General features: G+C 40.8%; 1 protein-coding gene and 1 long non-coding RNA gene across 2 annotated transcripts in view; both read right to left on the bottom strand.

Annotated features, from left to right (window-relative positions):
- LOC117996152 (atrial natriuretic peptide-converting enzyme) overlaps positions 1–14,132 on the bottom strand; it is a 34,359-nt gene extending 20,227 nt beyond the window's left edge. The window contains exon 1 of the mRNA XM_034984156.2: positions 13,736–14,132. Coding sequence (XP_034840047.1) covers positions 13,736–13,801 — 66 coding nt within the window. The 5' untranslated portion in view covers positions 13,802–14,132. The remainder of the gene's footprint in view (positions 1–13,735) is intronic.
- An 821-nt stretch (positions 14,133–14,953) lies between these two features.
- On the bottom strand, positions 14,954–19,847 carry LOC117996357 (uncharacterized). The gene is made up of 2 exons (XR_004675637.2): positions 19,709–19,847; positions 14,954–19,046 (listed from the first exon to the last, which is right to left on the bottom strand). It is a non-coding gene; the product is annotated as an uncharacterized lncRNA (long non-coding RNA).
- Between the last annotated feature and the right edge of the window lie 3,780 nt (positions 19,848–23,627).

Here is a 23,627-nt window from a genome sequence, read left to right as displayed (position 1 = left end):
TCACTCTATTATTGAAAATATCCACAATTACAGTTAGAATCGTAAACATGCATTTATTTTGAAGAAGTATTAATTAAATATAACCTCAATATCAGCAATATAAAAAATAAGATTTCTTTATAACCAGGGTGAATAAATAGAAATCGTTTGCAGAATATAAAGAGTTAATTATTTGTCTACAAAATAAAATTAAAACCATGGTGACACAACAATAATATTAGGGGGGGCCCAAAGCTCCTAAGAAAATGGGCAATCTCTTTTATACTGAACTTTTTATTTCTTTTTTATTTATTTATTCAGATACAAGATAGCCCTTGACTGCAATCTCACCTAATGGTAAGTGACGATGCAGTCTAAGGTGGGAGCGGGCTAACCTGGAAGGAGTATGGCAATTTTTATTAAACCCATACACCTTTGGTTTCTACACGGCATCATACCGGAACGCTAAATTGCTTGGCGGCACGGCTTTGCCGGTAGGGTGGTAACTAGCCACGGCCGAGGCCTCCCACCAGACATACAGACTACATCTGTTTTTTTTTTAATTACCAACATAAAGAATGTTTAACAAATCCAATTTAGACACAGCAAAAACCATGAAGGTTTTCACCATTGTGTTTGTATATAAAGCATTATACATCTTTTTGAAAAAGGAATACGCATTTATTATGCAGTTATGATTATTAAATAAAATTACGAAAACCGACAAGGCCGTATGAGATTGATGCCTTTGCTTTTCAGACAAAAAAATATTAGTCTAGGAATTTGCCGCGTTTTTGTTTTCTTCAAATACATAAACGTTAAGTTTATTTTAATTTATTTTTATAAATAAGTTAATGTTCTAAAAATACGTTTAATAAATGCTTATATCATATTATTATTGTGTTAATTTCTTAGCAAATGGTACGAAAAGTAGAGTATTTACCTCGGTGATAAAGCTGTCTTAGTCTTGGGTGAACTTAAATCCCTCGCTTACACTCGCGATTTAAATCGTCACCCGCGACAGAAGACACTGCTTTATCCCCTTGGTTAATAATCTACTATTATCTGTTTAGTATATAATATAATAAAGAGGAACGATTTGTTTTTTGCTTGTAATTAATAAGCTCTGAAATTATTGAACCGATTTTAGTACTTAATAGGGTATTTTACCCCTTTTTTACCTTACCCTACCCTTACCCTTATAGAAGCACTTTGTTGTTTGCCTGTGTCTGTCGGTCTGTCAAGAAACCTACAGGGTACTTCCCGTTTACCTATAATCATAAAATTTGGCAGGTAGGTAGGTCTTATAGCAGACATTAGGGGAAAAATCTGAAAACCGTGAATTTATGGTTACATCACACAAAAAATTAAAATGTGGTCATGAACTAATAATTAGTATTTACTATTTTCAGTTTTCGAAGTGAGATAAGATATCAAGTAGAGTATCATATGAAAGGACCTGTGCATTCTAAAAGAGATTTTTATTTATTTAATTATATTTTTTGAATTATCGTGCAAAATTTCGACAAAATACGACTGTAATACGGAACCTTCGGTGCGCAAGCCTGACTCGCACTTGGCTGGTTTTTTTTTTCGTTATTTGTCTAGAGATTGAAGTCGTGCTTCATCTCTTGTTTTATTACGTAATAGGCATAAGCTATGTAATTCTTTTCTTTGTTAAGAATTTTCAGTGGGTCATTACGTCTCGTACTTTCAGACTTAATTCTTTACCTAAATCTACTTACATAAATAAACTAGAAGAAGTGTCTTAGTTAGTTAGGTACCTATCCCTGTCCAGCTTGGCGACAGGCTTCCATCGAGGGGGGTGGATAATATTGTGATTTCAAAGCATTTTAGATGTTAGCTACGTATACCTAAGGAGTAGGTACTACATGTCAGGTAGCTTTATAACTATATGTGTCGCACCTAACGTATCTGAAAGCTTATCGATATTCCTTAATAAATTACATTTAGGTAGTAGATAGGTAGATCGGCAGTAAAGCGTTACAAATGCCAGACGTTCGAAATTGGCTATAAATGAAATGAAGTTGGCTCTATTGCGCCAACTAAGTTTCGACTACATTCCGAGTGGAAATAGATGGGCAAGACAAGGATTGTAAGTTAAAAAAACCGGCCAAGTGCGAGTTTTCCTACTTACCTAAGTAGGAATAAAAAAGCTTTTTATTGAAAGTTTTAATTACCATCTGAGAAGGTGTCGTGTACCAAGTTACAGCAAAGTTGTTTTTCTGATCTCTGTGACCTCTGTGGTTGGCCTTGCGCACACCGTAACTCGAACTTGTGTGATTGTGAGACAGAATTGACTCCAAATTCCTTATCGATATTCTCTTTATTCGATGTTCAACGCTTAAATGCCAGCTGTTTATATGAACGCAGTTGTCATGTTTTTGTAACAGCAAAATAGGCTTAGCCGTTATGTAGTAGCTAAATACACACAATTTCATGGTGATTTTCGCTATTAGGAACTTTATTAAGTCTTTATAATAAAGCTTTATTCGTTCAATGACAGGGAATTCAAAATAAAAGCTTTTTATTAATAATTACCTACTTTACTATTTATATCTTAATAATCAAATTCCTATCTGTAATCTGTCGATAAGTTACCTACTTAGCAATTTTATCATTTATTTAAAAAAATATGGATTCCTTTTTTACCCGACTGCGGCAAATCCCAGAGGGGGGTTAGGTATTTGATGTACAAGTATGCAAGTTTTAACTTACTTTTCTTGCATAAAATCTATAACCTAGCGTCTTACTCATAACAAAGACATCTGTTTAAATAAAAATACTTATATAAAAGGACAAGGTGACTGACTGCATCCACTAAGAAAGGATTTTTGAAAATTCAACTTCTAAGGGGGTAAAATAGGAGTTTAAAATTAGTCGTGGGCATAGGCTAGTTTAAGTATATGATTATAGGTTATAGGTAATCTGCGATGGGCCGTGAAAAGCTAGCAGACAGACAGACGCTGTCGGTTTTATAATATGAAATAGTATGGATTGTAAGTACTTAGTGCAAGTCGCTACGTGGTATTACGTTGACTACAAAGAAGGCATGTGCAAATTGCACCTGCCGCCACGACCTACATCGCCCCACGTTTTTGCTCTCCGCGGAACGAAATGCAAACTTGCAAAGTCGGGCACGGCGCACGCCTAAGCCTTTTCGTCGGTTTCTACTGAGCTCTCCAGCATCAACAATGCGAACGCCTTCCCTTTCATTCGGTAGCGTGCTTGAATTGTCACAGCGTACACCTGTACTCTTTAAATAATAGTGTCTCTAACTGGATCAATAGTCTTTTCAAGGTCATTGACGGAACTAAATACATTAATGTAAATGTAAATTAGGTATCAGCTCACTGCTCAAGTGTATAATGATGCTTGGTGACGTTTTATGAAAGCTTTCTCTTCAAGCTCGACCGTTAGACAAATATTTTTTCTAAATAAGTTATTGTAAACGTAGGTACCTAACTTTTTTAGCTCTAGGTATATACTTAAGTATCTACTAATATTATAAAGAAAAGCGTCGATAACCTAATCCGCCTTCTTTCGGGAGGTCGGGGGTTTGATCCCAGGCACGCACCACTATAAATTCGGAGTTATGTGTGTTTTTAAAACAGTTAAATAAAAATACCTACCTATCACTTGCTTTAACGGTGAAGGAAAATACCGCGAGGAAAGTGGAAACCTGTGGCTCTACCGCGGTTGTTTGACAGCTACAATGTCACGATCGCAATCATCTCTGATTGGTTAATGCTCGCTCACTATTGGCCACAATGCATTGTTGCAATAAGAATCGCACAAATTCAGCCAATCAGAACAATTGAGATTGTAATAATGATTGATGCAGGTTTTAGACAATCGCCCTGCTGCACCTCGATTGCGGTAGAATGACAGCTACAATGTCACGATCGCAATCATCTCTGACTGGTTGATGCTTATTCACTATTGGCTATAATGTATTGTTGCATCAAGAATACTATAAATTCAGTCAATCACAACGATTGCAGTTTTCCCGCAATTGAGCAGCTGTATGCCTCAGAGTTCTCCATGTTCTCAAAGGTGTGCGAAGTCTGAAAATCCGCATTGGGCCAGCCAGCGAAGCAGACTATGGCCTAAACCCTTCTCACTCTGAGAGGAGACCCGTGTTAAGTAGTGGGCTGGTAATGGGTTGATCATGATGATCATAAAGAAAGAGTGCGATTTTGTAAGTTTTCGCACTCCGGGTAACCAATGCAGCTACTTATTTGAAAAATTCTTTCACTATTTTGAAACCTACATTGTTCAATTCGGGTGAAGTTGAGGCGCCCAGTTAGTTATAATTTTAACAATTTAGGAAGTCCAACAGCCAACTGTTATTTTATGCCATTTCCATTCATGATTTTTCAATTTTCAGCAGATTTTTTGTCAGTGGACACTGAAGATCTTCAGATCCTATTTCAAAATGATAAAGTAACTAAGATTTATGAACTAAGTTACAACTTTCGAAAAAAAATTAATTTTCCGGTGACCTTAAAAGCTTGCGATTTCCTCATGGCCTCAATATTGCATATTGAATGCCATCTAAGTTTTGAGAGAACATTACCAACTTTACGCATAGCCAATCAAATAAACGATTAAAGACTTTTAAAAAAATACTACAGTTTCAGGTTTGTAACTCATTTCATCTACGAGCTAGAGATCCGTGACACGCGGACAGACATACGGACAGCAAGGTGACATTAATAGGATTCCGTTTTACCCTTTGGGTACGGAACACTAATGAGTATTTCGGCAATGGAAGTGTATAAGATTGTTCTAGTTTTAGATTTAATCAAAATTTGATGTTAATTTAGTGTGTACCTAACTATATCTACCTACCTATCTACCTAAATGGGTGAGCTAGAACTCCTTATAAGTACATATCAGAGTAAAAAAACGTTGCTAAAGAATCAATCTATAATATATTACTGATAGATTGATTGTATAGAATTGAGACTAAGTAGGTAGGTAAGTAGTTGTAGGAGTCACGAGAGAAGTTTCACTATCGTGATTTATAAGACTGAGCCTGGACACGAGAGAATTTTCACCATCGTGATTTATATGACTAAGCCTGAATTAGGCAAGGTTTATGATAAGGTTATAGTGCAATTTTATTATTGTATGTAACTGTAATGACGATTACGCGCGCATTACTGGCATTAAATAAGTAATTAGATGCTGGAAGTGCTCATGAGTGGATGTGAAAGTTGATATAATCTGTCATCCGGTTCAAGTGACATATTTTATTTACGTAAGTTCAGTTCAGCTACAGTTCCCGGTAGAAAATATTGTACATCGACCTTTAGAAAGAGATACATAGCGGTTTCATAGAGCGCTGTCTCGCTGAGACCGACAAAACGTCACATAGGTATGAGTGACAGAAACCACGCTCTACAAAGCCGAAATCTCATTCTAAAGGTCGATGTACAATATTTCTTTCCGGTTACTGTACAAGTCGTCGTCAATGTGCTACGTACACTCCACCGCTGGACAGAGCTGCTCTCGTGAAGGTTTTCACACTCCACAGTTTTGTGCCACTTGTTTTCAGTGGCTCCTATGTTTCCATGCGCTCCTTTTGAAATCTATTAACATGGAGCGCCATTCACTCAAACAAGTTTCACACTGACATGACACTTCGAACATACATAGTTTCCACATTTTAAAACTTATATAATTTCACCAGCCGCATGTGATACGGTGAGAGCAAAGTGGTTAAGACGTCGGCCTCCTGTTAAGGGGCCCGACGTTCGATCCTGGGCACGCATCTCCAAGTTTTCGGAGTTATGTATATGTGCGTTTAAGCAATTAAATATCACTTGCTTTAACGGTGAAGGAAAACATCGTGAAAACTGGGTTTTCTTAGATTCTGGAATAATTCTTTGGGGACATTACTTTATACATGTATGAAACATAATAATATGGTACCTCAGCTGATACGAAATATTGGCTATAATCAATAGCAAGCCTGTTATCACCTGAATATGCTTCAGGCATGATTTGTAGGTAGGTACAATAGTAAGATAAGGCTAGCTAGCTTTAAGTTTTATTGTAATATTTTCAATAAAAAAACTTAATATTTATTTAGTTAGAGTCTACAGACGTAGTTATCTATTTATTTCTACGCCGAGTGACGGACGTAATTGGATCTGAGTGGTTGCTCTTGACAAACTGAGGTATTTTGTAATATTAGCTACATTTATCTAGACTAGGTAATTAGGCTACTATCTAATACACTTGAATGAATTTGCGACTGAGGTGATGCTAGTTTCAAACAAATGTTTGAAACTAGCTTATGCCCCCGACTTCGTTATTACCTACTGCAGTGCAATATAAGAGGAATAAAGTGGGAATTAAGGACCATAAAAGATCACATATATTTCAAATAATTAATTAACCATTTACATTACAAATTACTTGATATAAATCTGACCGAGATGTACATAGACTGCAGAAAGACAATTTCATGTAAAGCTTATTTAGGTGCCTACTTAGTATTTTTAAATAGATGGCTCTCGTGAATATTTTATATCATTAAAAGTATGCTGCTTCTTTTTGTAGTTAGTCCATGAACTTTTAAAAATTCACCTTGATTCAACATTTATTGTATTTTTTAGGGTTCCGTACCTCAAAAGGAAAAACGGAACCCTTATAGGAACACTTTGTTGTCTGTCGGTCTGTCAAGAAACACAGGGTACTTCTCGTTGACCTAGAATCATGAAATTTGGCAGGATGGTAGGTCTCATAGTAGACATTCGAGGAAAAATCTGAAAACCGTGAATTTGTTGTTACATCACACAAAAAAAATTAAATTGTGGTCATGAATGAAAGTATTTTTAATTTTCGAGGTAAAATAACTATATCAAGTGGGGTATCATATGAAAGGTCTTCACCTGTGCATTCTAAAACAGATTTTTATTTATTTTTATGCATCATAGTTTTTGAATTATCGTGCAAAATGTCGAAAAATACGACTGTAGTACGGAACTCTCGTTGCGCGAGCCTGACTCGCACTTGGCCGGTTTTTTTATTTTATGTGAATATATAGATATGTAGTCACTCAGTGAATGTAGATATATATTAAAGACTACTATTCTACCTAAGACCTACTAATGGTCGCTATATTATTATAATGAATGAACGATTTTGTCAAAGTGGTGACGAGCGAAGCGACCCGGTGACGTCCGTAGCGAAACGGAGGTAGTGTAGGTGAAGCTCAATGAACAGACGACGAAGCGAGCTTTCTGGCATAGCCCATATAAGAACTCTCTAAATGTTCGATAGCTACGTGGAGTTGAAAGGCTCAGAATAAAGAAAATTTTTTAACTGATATTTTTCAACCAAAGGCCAATATATTTTAAACTTCTTTTGAGTTTTGACCATTATCTATAGTCACACAATTCTCTTTTTTTTTAAATAGAGATAGCGAGCAAACGAGCAGCCGGGTCACCTGATGTTAAGTGATTACCGCCGCCCATGAACATTTGCAGCACCAGAGGAACCGCCGATGCGTTGCCGGCCTTTTAGGAATTTGTTGGTCCGCCCCTTGAATAACCCCATGTTGTAATCTTCTCTGCAGTAACTTTAATAAATTGTTAAACTTTAAGGTCGTTTGGCGTCGTTGCTACTACACTAAGTGTCTGGCAATGCATGAAGTGATTTTTAATAAGTAGGTACCTACTTACTATTCCGAAGAAAATATAAACAATTACACTTTAAACTTTGCCGTAAGATTTTTTATACTTTTATTGCCTGTTACGAGTATATCCCGAAGCCACCATGATCCAAAATTCATAGTCGCTGATCGTTCCTCCCTGTGTTGGGGGAAATTTTCAGCTTTTGTAAAATAACGAAGGTCTGGCACGCGCTGGCTCTCTCTATATAGATAAGTATAACCGTGACAGAAAGACAGCGCACAGCCCAAACGAGTGGATCTAGAAACTTGAAATTTTACATGTAAGTAGGTTCTCTCCATAACGTAGACCCGCACTAAGAAAGAATTTTGAGAAATTCCAGCGTGATCAATAAGATCCAAATCCATGAAGTCGCGGGAATCAGCTAGGTAGTTAGATTAGATATAACGTACGTAAATGGTTACTAAAGTGTAAAGAAAGGTGGCCTGACAGACAAGTAGGTAGCTAGATCTACGTAAATAAGTTAGCCACCGCGACCGCGTGGTCAGCGAACTCGCGGCGACCCGGATCGCAGATCACACGGCGGTCGGCGCCGTTAGTTCCCAAGACGGCACACATCAGTCTACTCTCACTGAGTGATATACCAAATTAACAGCATCAAGGGTTACAGTTACAGGTGTTTTTAGGGTTCCGTACCTCAAAAGGAAAAAAGGAACCCTTATGGGATCACTTCGTTGTCTGTCTGTCTTTGTCTGTCATGAAACCTATAGGATACTTCCCGTTGAACCTAGAATCATGAAATTAGGCACGTAGGTAGTAGGTCTTAGCACACGTAAGTTGAAAAAACAATTAGTAGGGATTCGTCGGGATACGGGATCAAATTTTTCATAGATTTTACTGCAAATTTGAACTGATTTACACAATTCTTTTTTCTACAAAGGTTGTACCATCAGGTAGCTACCATGTAAGTTTAGTGAAGATTTGATGAACAGTATCAGAAATAGAGGATGTAACTCCTCAACAGGTAACAGCATTGATCGATTTTACTCCATAATGGGCAACAGCAAATCGATCGCTATCACTATACTTAATAGCTTAGTAAAAAGTAGACTCTTAACCATAATACATAATAGTTAGGGAGTCGAGGTAGCTAAATGGCGTAATTCAACGGCGCCGTCGAGACCTATCAAAATCGAAAGATAAAATAATTTCGAAAAGAAAAGCTCGTATGGTAAAAACCATTTTAGCGGTGGGTTTGGCGTGTACGGTTTTTCAAAAATGTTTAAAAAAACAGTTACTTGGGCATTCTCGAGCGCGTCAGATATTCATACTACGTATGCCCCAAGTGCCTCTGATAACAACGGTATACTAATCTGCCGGTTTGCGTGGTGGGTGTAGGCATATAAAGTAGTCAAAAATGCAAAAAAAAAATTACTCGAGCGCGTCAGATTTTCGGAAGGGGTGTTGAGTAGGCCCCAAGGAAGCTCCCTTTAAAAAAACTGACAATTTCGGCGCGACGATAAGTTACGATGAATTTTTGAAAATGCAAAAAAGTTTTTTCGAAATACTCGAGCGCGTCAGATTTTCATAGGGGAGGTTTATCTCGGTATCCTGAAAGCATATTTTCTTAATCTGACAAAAATGTTGGTGGGTTCTCTTAATCTGACCGAAAAAGGTTTTTGGTTTCTTTTTTTTTCCTTTCTTTCTCCTTGATAATTGAAATTAAGGAAAAATACTGGTAGGACGGCATATTTCCGTGAAGCGCTCAGTCTGTATTACATGTTTATGGCAAATTCCTCTTTTTTGCTTCAATTCTTCACTTCGTTTTGCTTACGGTACGTCCAAAAAACAATTTGAGGATCAACAGGCTATTGAATAATATACATACATGAAACTGTACATGTTAATGATACTTTTGTATACAGATACGCGTAACTTTTTCCGAGTCCACGAAAATTGTCGAGAAGCTTTAGAAAAAAAAATTTTTGAGATATAATAAAAGTCACATAATTTAATTATCGTATTTCATATCAATTTTTTTAACACCCTCAGTTTTCGAGATATACTCAAAAAACCGGGAGTTTGAGTTTTTATGATGCTTCAAGTCAAAAAGTTTTAACTTTGGACAAAAATGTAAAGAGACCTTTTTTGTGTAAAATAAAATTACCTTTTTTGTTTATTTAAACTTTTTTTTGGTAAAATGTATCGTTCGCGACTTATATGCCGCAACGCGTTTTTCGGAAGACGAAATGGCTCCTCCACACTTCCGGTCATGCGGAAACCGGCAGATTTTGTAGTTTTAGAAAGTTTTAGATTATATTCTTCAAAATAAAAAAATAAAAAATCGCGCTCGAGAATTCCGGATTAACGTTTTTTTTTTTACAAGTTCGCGACCCTATAACTCGGCGGCGTCAAGGACTTATCGTCAGATTTGTTAAATTTAGTCTTAAAACACTAAAATCAACCCCCAATATCTTAATCAGACGCGCTCGAGTATTTCAGACTATCGATTTTTTTTTACTAATCTGATCGTATATCCTAGGCGCGCGTCACTACATATAGAGCTAAATACTTTACAAGGTTGTTCTATTAGGTCTAAGGTATCTCTCATATCTAAAACTGCCACGCTCGAGTATTACCGAAAATTCCCCTCCCTAACTATAACATTAGCAACAGCTTTAGTTCCTGTAAAAAAAAATTGGTACGCGCCTAAATTTCTTAGTGCATTTCAAATTTTAATACGGGGTTTGTTTTGTTATTATATTTTTAGTTTATTATATTTCAACCTTGAAATATCGACAAATAAAAACATCAAATTAATCGTGGTATGTACCCGTTTTTTGCAGGGTAGGTATAGTTAAAGACCTGAAGAGTGACATGTGCTACTTTTTATCTCGAAAAGTTCAAGTATTCCCACAGGATTTTAAAAACCTAAATCCATCCGGACGAAGTCGTGGGCATCAGCTAGTACCTAATAAAAGGGTTTGGTTGGTTTCAGAAGACTCGTCTGGTTATTTGATTTCACTGATTGTAAGTTGTAACACAGAATGAGCAGAAGACTATCGTATCGAATATCACCACTGCGTGACGACTTCACAGATATATTCAAAACAAGAGACGCCAGCTGGGAGGTATAAATAATCCGCAAAGATAAAAGCCTGTTTTTGCCCAATATATCCTTGTATGTACCTATTACATTCACAACCGCGCTCGCAAAATTAAAACGACATAGAATAATATATCTACCAACAGGCTAGAGCCTAATCTAAGATTTAGGGTTTAAAAATGTTTTAGATCTGAAATGCCAACAGTGATTTCAATTTGAATAGTTAAGTAGTCTTTGCAATATCTATTATAGGTACCTACCGACCTGACTTTTGAGATAAAGTTGTATTATTCACTAGGCATTAGAATTTCATTTCCGCTCTAATAGGTTTCAGTTTTTGTAATACGACAAATTCTGACACCAGTAACTGGCGGTCAGTTGGAACTAGTTTATATTTATATTTAACACTATTTAGAATTAATAAACGTCGATATTTTTATCCATTTGCATTATATTATACTAACTGATGTCAGCGACTTCGTACGCGTGGATTTAGGTTTTTGAAAATACCGTGGGAACTCATTGATTTCCCTGGATAAAAAGTAGCCATGTCACTCTCCAGGTCTTTAACTATACCTACCCATGCAAAAAATCACGTCGATCCGTTGCTCGTTGCGACGTGATTGAAGGACAAACCAATAAACCAACACACAAACACACTTTCGCATTTTATTTTATAATAATATGGGTAGATCTAGATAGGTACTGATTATTTTAATAAATATGTCTTTACATTATGTAACCTACCTAGGTAAAATGTTAGGCTAAGTAAAATACCTGGCTGAAAAAGTATCCCCCCAAGGAATTAAAATACAAATCGGTAGCCACGAACCCGAAATATTAGGTATAGGTGCGTGACAGGGTATGAACCCCGGGCCCCTCGGAATAGGATGCCGAAGTAGACTAGCCTACCAAATACGTAGGTAGGTATATCTTTTGCACATAATGAGTATTTTACTTACCACAATTGCTTTTAGATATGTTGTTATTGATAACTATATTTTGTTTTGCTCTATTTATATCACCTTTGTACGAGTGAGAGGCAACGCAAGGACAAGCATCATTCAGTCACCAGCTGATCTAAAGTTTTAAATTTCCTGCTCACGAAGGCATGCGGGGCGCCGCGGCGATATCACAAAACAGCAATGTAGAGCGATACGTAAAGCTGATCGCTTACTACAAGATGACCCGATGCGGCTGAATCGTTTTGCTGACGTAACCTGTTTAGTCCGTCTTGGTAGGTACTGAAAATGGCTCCTGCAGCAGTGAACTTTAAGGTCAACTCGAGAGCTTCATGACAAAAAGGCGCATATATGCAAAAATGCCATTTCTCATTCTTTGATGCAATAAATAAAATGAAAGCTCTATAAGGTTTGGAATACTCTTCCACAATATGTGTTTCCTACCAATAATTAGGTACAACCCGGGTATCTTTAAAACAAGAGTGAATAGGCATCTTCTAGGTAAACGCGTCCCATCTTAGGCCACATCATCACTTTCCATCAGGTGTGATTGTGGTCAAGCGTTTACTTATAATAAATTTTAAAAAAAACTTACCTAGAAAGATATATGTACCTATGTTCCAAATATCAGCCTTCTATAGCAGCTAATTTTGATTTTATTTATATTTTTGTCCCTTCTCTAAAACTGAACTTTTGTCTATCTAGGTAGGTAGCCCTTTGAGAAGCCCTCGAATTGAAGAAAGACTTGGACGAATGAATAAAGACCCATAATCAATTAATTTGTCAGCGGAAAAATTCTCAAGCCGTTTTCCGCACGATCTGCACAACTCTAATGCCTGTTCAATATTCATTACCTACTTTTAAGAATTCTGCACGCTTAATCGATTACGCTGGCTTATTAGTTTTGTTATTGGTTTTTGTAAGAATCACTTATTTCGTTATTTGAGTAAAAATATACTGAAGTAGGTATCTATATTTAATTTAATTAGGTAGGTAGGTACTTAAATATCTATCCATATTTTATATTTTTAGGGTTCCGTACCTCAAAAGGAAAAACGGAAAGTCGACTGTACTACGGAACCCTCGGTGAGCGAGCCTGACTCGCACTTGGCCGGTTTTTATTTATAATTAATCGTAATATACCTATATATCGAAGCCTATACCTACTTTACAGAATTAAATAAAATACCTACCGACTGATAAATAAATATTTAATAACTAGTATAAAGTTCTTGATAGAATACTTTCCGGGATAAAAAGTAGCCCATGTCACTCTCCAGGTTTTTTATCTATACCCATGCAAAAATCACGTCAATCCGTTGCACCGTTGCGACGTGATTGAAGGACAAACCAATAAACCAACAAACAAACACACTTTCGCATTTATAATAAGGGTACTGATTCTGACGTTTTGGCAGTTTTTGTAATAGGAATTTCTTATAATATCTTTATTGGCCAGATAAAGTTTATAATTGACGGTAGTGAAACAGACCCTTAATGTACAAAAAAGTTTCAGTTTGCGACGTGGTAGGTATCCAGAGTTACAATAAGTACCATATTTAATTTTTTTTACCTTCCTAGCCCTTTCGGTAGGATCCTTAGGTAGGCAATTGGCGTGTTTTCATCGTAGCATGTGTCTTCACTCATCATCACTTACCATTAAGTGAGATACCATGCAAGGGCCAAAAGTCAAAACCGTTGATAACCGACGCGTATTTTTAAAATATAAAGTAGATACCTAATATGTATAAAATAGGAAATATCTCTTGTTTTACCTACTGCTCTCTGTGATCCATTATAAAGCACATAAAGTTTCTTCTCGAGAGAAAGTGATCATTGTTAAGCACTTATGAAAAACTGTCGCGCAACTTAATGAGAAGATCCCATTGATAGATACCTACTGAGATCTTTCTATTCATAAAGACGATGAATCACGTGTGTGCCAGATAAGTAATTATGTACCACATAACGTTTAAACTATACTTAAAACACGTAGGTATAGTAAAAAATTCACATCTTACCTCTGACTCCCAGGAGTCTTTTACGGTTCTCGGCTTACTCTCTTTCATATTCCCAGAGAACGTCATCGCTATATCCTTATTCAGACCGTTGTTGCACTGAACACTGCGTCTTTATAAACTCGAGCGTTAAGTCCACTGTCGACCGGTCACTAGACAAAGCTTCACTTATATGGAACACTATCGCTTTCTGTTGTCTTTTTGCCGGATGGCCAGGCAGAGCGTAAACATGGTGTAGTCGCGCTGAGTGTGCGGGTGTGCGGCGCGGACAAGGCACCGGCGCGGAGTGAGCGCGCGGCGCCCTGGGCCGCGGTAACGGGCACGCACTACAGTTAACTTTCTCCCCAGCCACAGACTTCTATACAAACCATAAGTTTCGCGCTATCGAAAGTCACCACAGCCTCCGCGGTGCCTCAAAAGCTTTTATGGAAACTCAATTACTTTTATAGAAACTTGCAACGAGTAACACTTCCATTTTCTCATTTCATTAGTGACCTTATAAAGACGTTTCTTTCGCTAGACTTTAACACCCGCATAATGTAAAAAATGGAGTACCTATGTAGATTGTACGTTACATAAAACCGCACTGCTATCATTTAGTTTTTCTAAAGAACTTCCCGTACGGATTTTAATTTAACTTTCACTATCATAAGTCTTTGTTTTTGCGATATCTACAGATTACATCGTACGAGATGTTTCATCAAGGACAATGCTTTTGTTATTCGATGGTTTACCAATAATGATAGCTGTTTTGTATACCTAATATACATCGTGAGATGTAAATTATTACAGTACGCTTAGTACGAGATTCTATGTCTCACCAACGTTGATAGTATTCGAGTGTCGAAAACCTTCCGCATTTATAGTAAACTGGATCTTAACTGCCTTGTTATAAAGCTCAAGTTTGTCTACACATCTACAGCCAGCGCTCCAAGCGGAAACGTTGCGAAATTAAAATCAGTGGCATTGAATTTTCGACTTCAATTCAAGGCCATTTAGGTCCATTTTATTTTGACGGTATTGTGTTTCGACTGTCGAATTCTAGCAACGTTTGGTGAGATATAAAATCTTATACTAAGCGTACAGGTTGTATTTTTTGTTTTATTTCGAAGGTAGGTAGGTACTAGGTACCTACTTATTCACAAACCTGTGAATCAAGCTTGGCTCCTGCATAATTTAATTTATGTGTGTTTAGTGTTTTGAGATAAATAAAAAACAATAGAGTATAAAACTTAATGTATAATCATAGTATTTACAAACTTATGTTATATAAAACAAATATTTTATGGCTATCATTATATACTTACTATTACAACATGTCATTAATAATATTTTACAGAATTATTCCAATTAAAAGCAACATTAAACCGATGACTGAACAGTGTAATGGTAAGTAATAGCACATAAGGGAACGCCTGATTAAAATGGAAATAAAGGAGATTCCATAATTTACATAGTAGGTACTTAAATTATATACAGATATATTGTACTATTTTTGTAATAACATGATGATTTTTTCTGTAAAATAAATAATGGTCTAGTAGTGCTCGTTTATTTTATTTTTCCAAAATAAATATTAATAGAAATGAGTACCTAGATACTTTACCTACTGTTAAAATTTCTTTGATTAATGTAGATATTCATTTTGCAATTAAAATAATGTTAAAAGACACGCATTACTATATAGATAACGTTATACAAAATATAACTCTACCGTGAATCACAAATGTACAGAAAGAAATATGTTGCTTTAAGACAGCACCATTCGACTTTTTTTTTAAACTCGTAGAAATTTATACAAATGAAAGTTTAGTGTAGGTACTTAAATAATTATAAAAAACTACAACATAATAAAGTCTTATCACATTTTATGGTAATTAAGTATGTACATACTAAGTGACGTCGGATAAAATTATGCCATTGCAATCTATTTCATAAGTTTTACTACATTTGACTAAAACTTCGTAATAAACTCAAGTTAATTAAGCATACATTATACATAATTTCATATTAAAAAGGTGGCGCGACGTTAGCCAGCTAAAAGAATTTAGTTGAGCTTTAGATCTTTGGAAATCTGAATGTCTTATGATTACAATAATGATAAACATCTACATTTTCTATACACGTTTAATTTGCAATCTAACAAAATCGTTTAGAAAATATAAGTCGTCATTTTGGCTTCCACTTTATCCTAAAAAATGGAATGGTCTCACGAGTAAGCATCGTGTACATATTTATAGTGTTAAAACGTATTGGATACTAATTGTGATCATAAACTTATATTAGGTACTTAATAAATATTTATTTTATTATTAAAACCCCAAAATCTCAAGCGTCGCAATTCACATAATACAATTAGTTTCAACAAAGTCGTTGGATACTTACGTCGCTGAGCAAGTCGTGAAGAACATATCATAAATACCTTCTTCTGTTACATTCATAAATTTCGAAAACGTATCTAATGGCACCGCTACTGAACAGAATAAAATGCATCCTATCTATTAATTATATTTTAGCATGTAATTAATTATATTATTGTTATAAAGTGTTAACTCCTCATCACAATTGGAACCAAAGAACTCAGCAGTATTATTGCTGTAAATACTACGATAATAATTATAATTTGTAATTTTAACCATAAATAAGAAATATTGTATCATATACGAAACAATCGAAGTAATCTCAAAGGCTTTATAATTAATTATAAACATCTACAGTTCTTTAATTTTAATTTAAACGTTAACGTGATACTTCGTTCAATTTTGAATTACTTACACTAGTCCTAGGCTAGAGCGACAATTGTTGACAAGTTGTTCCCGCCGAAGTTGACCATTCCGCACGGGCTGCACTCTGCTCAACGCGTTTGATATTCGATAATCGAGTGGCTCAATTCCTAACATTCCTATAATATTATCATTCTTAACATCTTAACCAATCCACGACTAGGATAAATATTTTTTTAGGAGCACGTACAATAATACTATGTAATACTCAATGAGAAGTCACTTGTTATATTGGTCGTACTTACACGAATTAACGCAAAAAAAAAACAACAAATCAATTTATTAATCTTTCTAATTTATTTTGTTATGATTCATTTAATCTTCAAGTTATTACTTAACTGCACGACATTATATTCATCATATTGAAACACTAGCTTATGCCCGCGACTTCGTCCGCGTGGACTACACAAATTTTAAACCCCTATTTTACACCCTTAGGTTTGATTTTTAACTATGAGATTTTAACATAAGCTTAATAAAATATGTCATATACTGCTAATTGCAAAAATAACTACAAAACTTCTTTATCGACACATCAAAACTGACAGACTTTCAAACAAACTTCAAACCCTTATTTTACCCCTTTAGGGGTTGAATTTGGAAACATCCTTTCCAAGCGGACGCCTACGTTATAATAGCTATATGCATGCCGAATTTCAGCCTGATCCGTCCAGTAGTTTGAGCTGTGCGTTGATAGATCAGTCAGTCAGTCAGTCAGCTTTTCCTTTTATATATATAGATTTGGAAATCAAAGATACTATAAAACTTTAGATAGACAGCTTTGTCTATGCAGTTATATTATTTTTAAAAGTGAATACAAATTTTGTACGCTTGTGTGTGGCACATTATGAGTGTGGAGATATTAGTGCGGGATTTACGTACCCTTAGCATCTAACAGCATGCTTCAAAAATAGCGGCCCGTTACCAGGATTGCAATATTATAAAGAGGAAAGATTTGTGTTGTTTGTTCAGTTAGTTGTTTGTAATCGACGAACTTTGAAACAACTGGACCAATTTTGATAATTCTTTAATTAGGAAGCTACGTTATCCAGAAGTAACACGGGCTATAAGTTACATAGTACCGCGGATGAAGTCGTCGGCAAAAGCTAGTTGAAAATAAAAAGGTACAAAATCTGTACAGTTGATATATATTTGATAGTATTGGCCAACTCGATTACCGTTTCATAATAACTTAATAATTTAAGTTACAACTTCCCTGTACTAATGATGAATCCGAATCTGTTAATTTCCAAACAGCTCTTTAAATATTTAAATAATAATATTATATTATATTTCCAGATTTATTTCTCATTCTGAAATTAATTTCCATTATCAAACAACCCACTATTGCATATTTTTAGATCGAGTCTTTAGAACTACCAAAATAAGTCAATTTGTAATGTACTTGTCTTAACTAAGTATTTATACCCTTTTAACAACTTTTTATAAAGATTTAAGTTATTCAGTTTACGTTAATTTTAGTGCTAATAAAATAGGAATATGTTATCATAGTAAAGTGTAACTTGTGAAGTGTTAGTTCCTATCTAGTATAAAACATAAAAAATGTTTTATGAGAATTTTACCCCATAGAAATAAAATATTGTTCCTTTAACTATCCTGCCAAGAGTGCAAACGTGTTGCTCGGAGGTATTCATACCAAGTTCTTGATTAAATTCAAAATACTTAATTAATTCAACCTCACAGAATTCCAAACAACTACAAAGTACTCTACAAACATATATATGAAAATCTGTGGCAGTATCTCCGCACAAGGGAAGCTAAACGTCAAAGTGGACATAGCATTTAAATTTTAAAATGATATACACAATAAAATGTACTTTAGCGATCAAAGATTGCATTTTTATTGTACCTAATTAATCCAACAAGAATTAGAAGCTCGCTCTCTATAACCACTACATACCGATAAAATTCAAAGTATAAAATACAAATTGTGACCAAAAACAACTGCAAGAAATAAATACGACAAAATATAGCTTAACGACTACCAGATTAAGGCTAGCGATTTAAGAAATAATCACAAATCTACATAATTTCTAAACGGGGTACGTCTCACATTTCAAAATAACTCTTAATTCTCATCGAGCTTCATAAACTCAATCTCGACCACAATAATCAGTATCACTAACCTTTCTCGAAGGTCAATTCAAAGAATGTATAGGTATGCTTAGGATACGTCAACTAATTATAAATCGTTACTATAACCACAATAAAAATATTGTACTCGAAAAAATATACTAAAATGACAGTGGGTAAAATATTAAAAACAAAATTGCACACACGGTTCGCGTTCACAAGTCGTAACACCAAAACGGCAGTCAACGTGAGTTTAGAATAATCAACACTTTACCGCTGCGTTCTGGTAAGTTATTGCATACAAATCTTCCGAGGGCCGGAAGAAGTCAATATAAATACGTTAAATCACAGGTGACGGCGCTCCGGCTCGCGCTCAGCCGCGGCGCCGCGCGCTCCTCGCTCCGGGGCTAAGGCACAGCCGTCATGGTCGATGGAACCTGCGCACACACGGACACGTATCAGCTACGCTCGGTTTAAACAAAAGCTGCAACCCGTCCCAACTTTGCTGAGGTGAAATTTCTGAAAATGCTTTCTTAGTAGAAGTCTACGTTGAGATAACCTACATGCAAAATCCTAGGTTTCTAGACCCAGTGGTTTGAGCCTTACGTTAATTGGTCAGTCACTTCTTGTATATGAAACTTTCGACAACATTCTGAAATATTGTAGTATTTTCTACAAAATTTTGAAACACCTGGAATTTCAGAAAATTGCATTCTGTGATGTTCTTGTTCGTACAGCTATTACTAAAAGAGTACTTATGGATGGGTGATCAATAGGTACTCTTGAGTTCATGAGTCATTCTAAAACATCTCGGAGCTTTTGAACTCGTTGAGCTCGCGGCGGATGGCGGCCTAGTCGCGCGGCGTCAACCGGGTCCACGGCTTGTTCGCGCACCGGTCGTAGTGGTGCGCCTACAAGCAGTTCCTGAGCACATACCTGGTGAGGTGCTTGCCTGTCCTCGAGCACCGCCATCTCGGAGCTCTTGAACTCGTTGAGCTCGCGGCGGATGGCGGCCTTGTCGCGCGGCGTCAGCCGGGTCCACGGCTTGTTCGCGCACCGGTCGTAGTGGTGCGCCTACAAGCAGTTCCTGAGCACATACCTGGTGAGGTGCTTGCTGTCCTCGTGCACCGCCATCTCGGAGCTCTTGAACTCGTTGAGCTCGCGGCGGATGGCGGCCTTGTCGCGCGGCGTCAGCCGGGTCCACGACTTGTTCGCGCACCGGTCGTAGTGGTGCGCCTACAAGCAGTTCCTGAGCACATACCTGGTGAGGTGCTTGCTGTCCTCGTGCACCGCCATCTCGGAGCTCTTGAACTCGTTGAACTCGCGGCGGATGGCGGCCTTGTCGCGCGGCGTCAGCCGGGTCCACGGCTTGTTCGCGCACCGGTCGTAGTGGTGCGCCTACAAGCAGTTCCTGAGCACATACCTGGTGAGGTGCTTGCTGTCCTCGTGCACCGCCATCTCGGAGCTCTTGAACTCGTTGAGCTCGCGGCGGATGGCGGCCTTGTCGCGCGGCGTCAGCCGGGTCCACGGCTTGTTCGCGCACCGGTCGTAGTTGTGCGCCTACAAGCAGTTCCTTAGCACATACCTGGTGAGGTGCTTGCTGTCCTCGTGCACCGCCATCTCGGAGCTCTTGAACTCGTTGAGCTCGCGGCGGATGGCGGCCTTGTCGCGCGGCGTCAGCCGGGTCCACGGCTTGTTCGCGCACCGGTCGTAGTGGTGCGCCTACAAGCAGTTCCTGAGCACATACCTGGTGAGGTGCTTGCTGTCCTCGTGCACCGCCATCTCGGAGCTCTTGAACTCGTTGAGCTCGCGGCGGATGGCGGCCTTGTCGCGCGGCGTCAGCCGGGTCCACGGCTTGTTCGCGCACCGGTCGTAGTGGTGCGCCTACAAGCAGTTCCTGAGCACATACCTGGTGAGGTGCTTGCTGTCCTCGTGCACCGCCATCTCGGAGCTCTTGAACTCGTTGAGCTCGCGGCGGATGGCGGCCTTGTCGCGCGGCGTCAGCCGGGTCCACGACTTGTTCGCGCACCGGTCGTAGTGGTGCGCCTACAAGCAGTTCCTGAGCACATACCTGGTGAGGTGCTTGCTGTCCTCGTGCACCGCCATCTCGGAGCTCTTGAACTCGTTGAGCTCGCGGCGGATGGCGGCCTTGTCGCGCGGCGTCAGCCGGGTCCACGGCTTGTTCGCGCACCGGTCGTAGTGGTGCGCCTACAAGCAGTTCCTGAGCACATACCTGGTGAGGTGCTTGCTGTCCTCGTGCACCGCCATCTCGGAGCTCTTGAACTCGTTGAGCTCGCGGCGGATGGCGGCCTTGTCGCGCGGCGTCAGCCGGGTCCACGGCTTGTTCGCGCACCGGTCGTAGTTGTGCGCCTACAAGCAGTTCCTGAGCACATACCTGGTGAGGTGCTTGCTGTCCTTGTGCACCGCCATCTCGGAGCTCTTGAACTCGTTGAGCTCGCGGCGGATGGCGGCCTTGTCGCGCGGCGTCAGCCGGGTCCACGGCTTGTTCGCGCACCGGTCGTAGTGGTGCGCCTACAAGCAGTTCCTGAGCACATACCTGGTGAGGTGCTTGCTGTCCTCGTGCACCGCCATCTCGGAGCTCTTGAACTCGTTGAGCTCGCGGCGGATGGCGGCCTTGTCGCGCGGCGTCAGCCGGGTCCACGGCTTGTTCGCGCACCGGTCGTAGTGGTGCGCCTACAAGCAGTTCCTGAGCACATACCTGGTGAGGTGCTTGCTGTCCTCGTGCACCGCCATCTCGGAGCTCTTGAACTCGTTGAGCTCGCGGCGGATGGCGGCCTTGTCGCGCGGCGTCAGCCGGGTCCACGACTTGTTCGCGCACCGGTCGTAGTGGTGCGCCTACAAGCAGTTCCTGAGCACATACCTGGTGAGGTGCTTGCTGTCCTCGTGCACCGCCATCTCGGAGCTCTTGAACTCGTTGAGCTCGCGGCGGATGGCGGCCTTGTCGCGCGGCGTCAGCCGGGTCCACGGCTTGTTCGCGCACCGGTCGTAGTGGTGCGCCTACAAGCAGTTCCTGAGCACATACCTGGTGAGGTGCTTGCTGTCCTCGTGCACCGCCATCTCGGAGCTCTTGAACTCGTTGAGCTCGCGGCGGATGGCGGCCTTGTCGCGCGGCGTCAGCCGGGTCCACGACTTGTTCGCGCACCGGTCGTAGTGGTGCGCCTACAAGCAGTTCCTGAGCACATACCTGGTGAGGTGCTTGCTGTCCTCGTGCACCGCCATCTCGGAGCTCTTGAACTCGTTGAGCTCGCGGCGGATGGCGGCCTTGTCGCGCGGCGTCAGCCGGGTCCACGACTTGTTCGCGCACCGGTCGTAGTGGTACGCCTACAAGCAGTTCCTGAGCACATACCTGGTGAGGTGCTTGCTGTCCTCGTGCACCGCCATCTCGGAGCTCTTGAACTCGTTGAGCTCGCGGCGGATGGCGGCCTTGTCGCGCGGCGTCAGCCGGGTCCACGGCTTGTTCGCGCACCGGTCGTAGTGGTGCGCCTACAAGCAGTTCCTGAGCACATACCTGGTGAGGTGCTTGCTGTCCTCGTGCACCGCCATCTCGGAGCTCTTGAACTCGTTGAGCTCGCGGCGGATGGCGGCCTTGTCGCGCGGCGTCAGCCGGGTCCACGGCTTGTTCGCGCACCGGTCGTAGTTGTGCGCCTACAAGCAGTTCCTGAGCACATACCTGGTGAGGTGCTTGCTGTCCTCGTGCACCGCCATCTCGGAGCTCTTGAACTCGTTGAGCTCGCGGCGGATGGCGGCCTTGTCGCGCGGCGTCAGCCGGGTCCACGGCTTGTTCGCGCACCGGTCGTAGTGGTGCGCCTACAAGCAGTTCCTGAGCACATACCTGGTGAGGTGCTTGCTGTCCTCGTGCACCGCCATCTCGGAGCTCTTGAACTCGTTGAGCTCGCGGCGGATGGCGGCCTTGTCGCGCGGCGTCAGCCGGGTCCACGGCTTGTTCGCGCACCGGTCGTAGTGGTGCGCCTACAAGCAGTTCCTGAGCACATACCTGGTGAGGTGCTTGCTGTCCTCGTGCACCGCCATCTCGGAGCTCTTGAACTCGTTGAGCTCGCGGCGGATGGCGGCCTTGTCGCGCGGCGTCAGCCGGGTCCACGACTTGTTCGCGCACCGGTCGTAGTGGTGCGCCTACAAGCAGTTCCTGAGCACATACCTGGTGAGGTGCTTGCTGTCCTCGTGCACCGCCATCTCGGAGCTCTTGAACTCGTTGAGCTCGCGGCGGATGGCGGCCTTGTCGCGCGGCGTCAGCCGGGTCCACGGCTTGTTCGCGCGCCGGTCGTAGTGGTGCGCCTACAAGCAGTTCCTGAGCACATACCTGGTGAGGTGCTTGCTGTCCTCGTGCACCGCCATCTCGGAGCTCTTGAACTCGTTGAGCTCGCGGCGGATGGCGGCCTTGTCGCGCGGCGTCAGCCGGGTCCACGGCTTGTTCGCGCACCGGTCGTAGTTGTGCGCCTACAAGCAGTTCCTGAGCACATACCTGGTGAGGTGCTTGCTGTCCTCGTGCACCGCCATCTCGGAGCTCTTGAACTCGTTGAGCTCGCGGCGGATGGCGGCCTTGTCGCGCGGCGTCAGCCGGGTCCACGGCTTGTTCGCGCACCGGTCGTAGTGGTGCGCCTACAAGCAGTTCCTGAGCACATACCTGGTGAGGTGCTTGCTGTCCTCGTGCACCGCCATCTCGGAGCTCTTGAACTCGTTGAGCTCGCGGCGGATGGCGGCCTTGTCGCGCGGCGTCAGCCGGGTCCACGGCTTGTTCGCGCACCGGTCGTAGTGGTGCGCCTACAAGCAGTTCCTGAGCACATACCTGGTGAGGTGCTTGCTGTCCTCGTGCACCGCCATCTCGGAGCTCTTGAACTCGTTGAGCTCGCGGCGGATGGCGGCCTTGTCGCGCGGCGTCAGCCGGGTCCACGACTTGTTCGCGCACCGGTCGTAGTGGTGCGCCTACAAGCAGTTCCTGAGCACATACCTGGTGAGGTGCTTGCTGTCCTCGTGCACCG

Source organism: Maniola hyperantus, chromosome 3 (genome assembly GCF_902806685.2).
Source record: "Maniola hyperantus chromosome 3, iAphHyp1.2, whole genome shotgun sequence".
Classification (NCBI taxonomy): Eukaryota; Metazoa; Arthropoda; class Insecta; order Lepidoptera; family Nymphalidae; genus Maniola; species Maniola hyperantus.
This window is presented reverse-complemented; position numbering and strand designations above follow the sequence as displayed.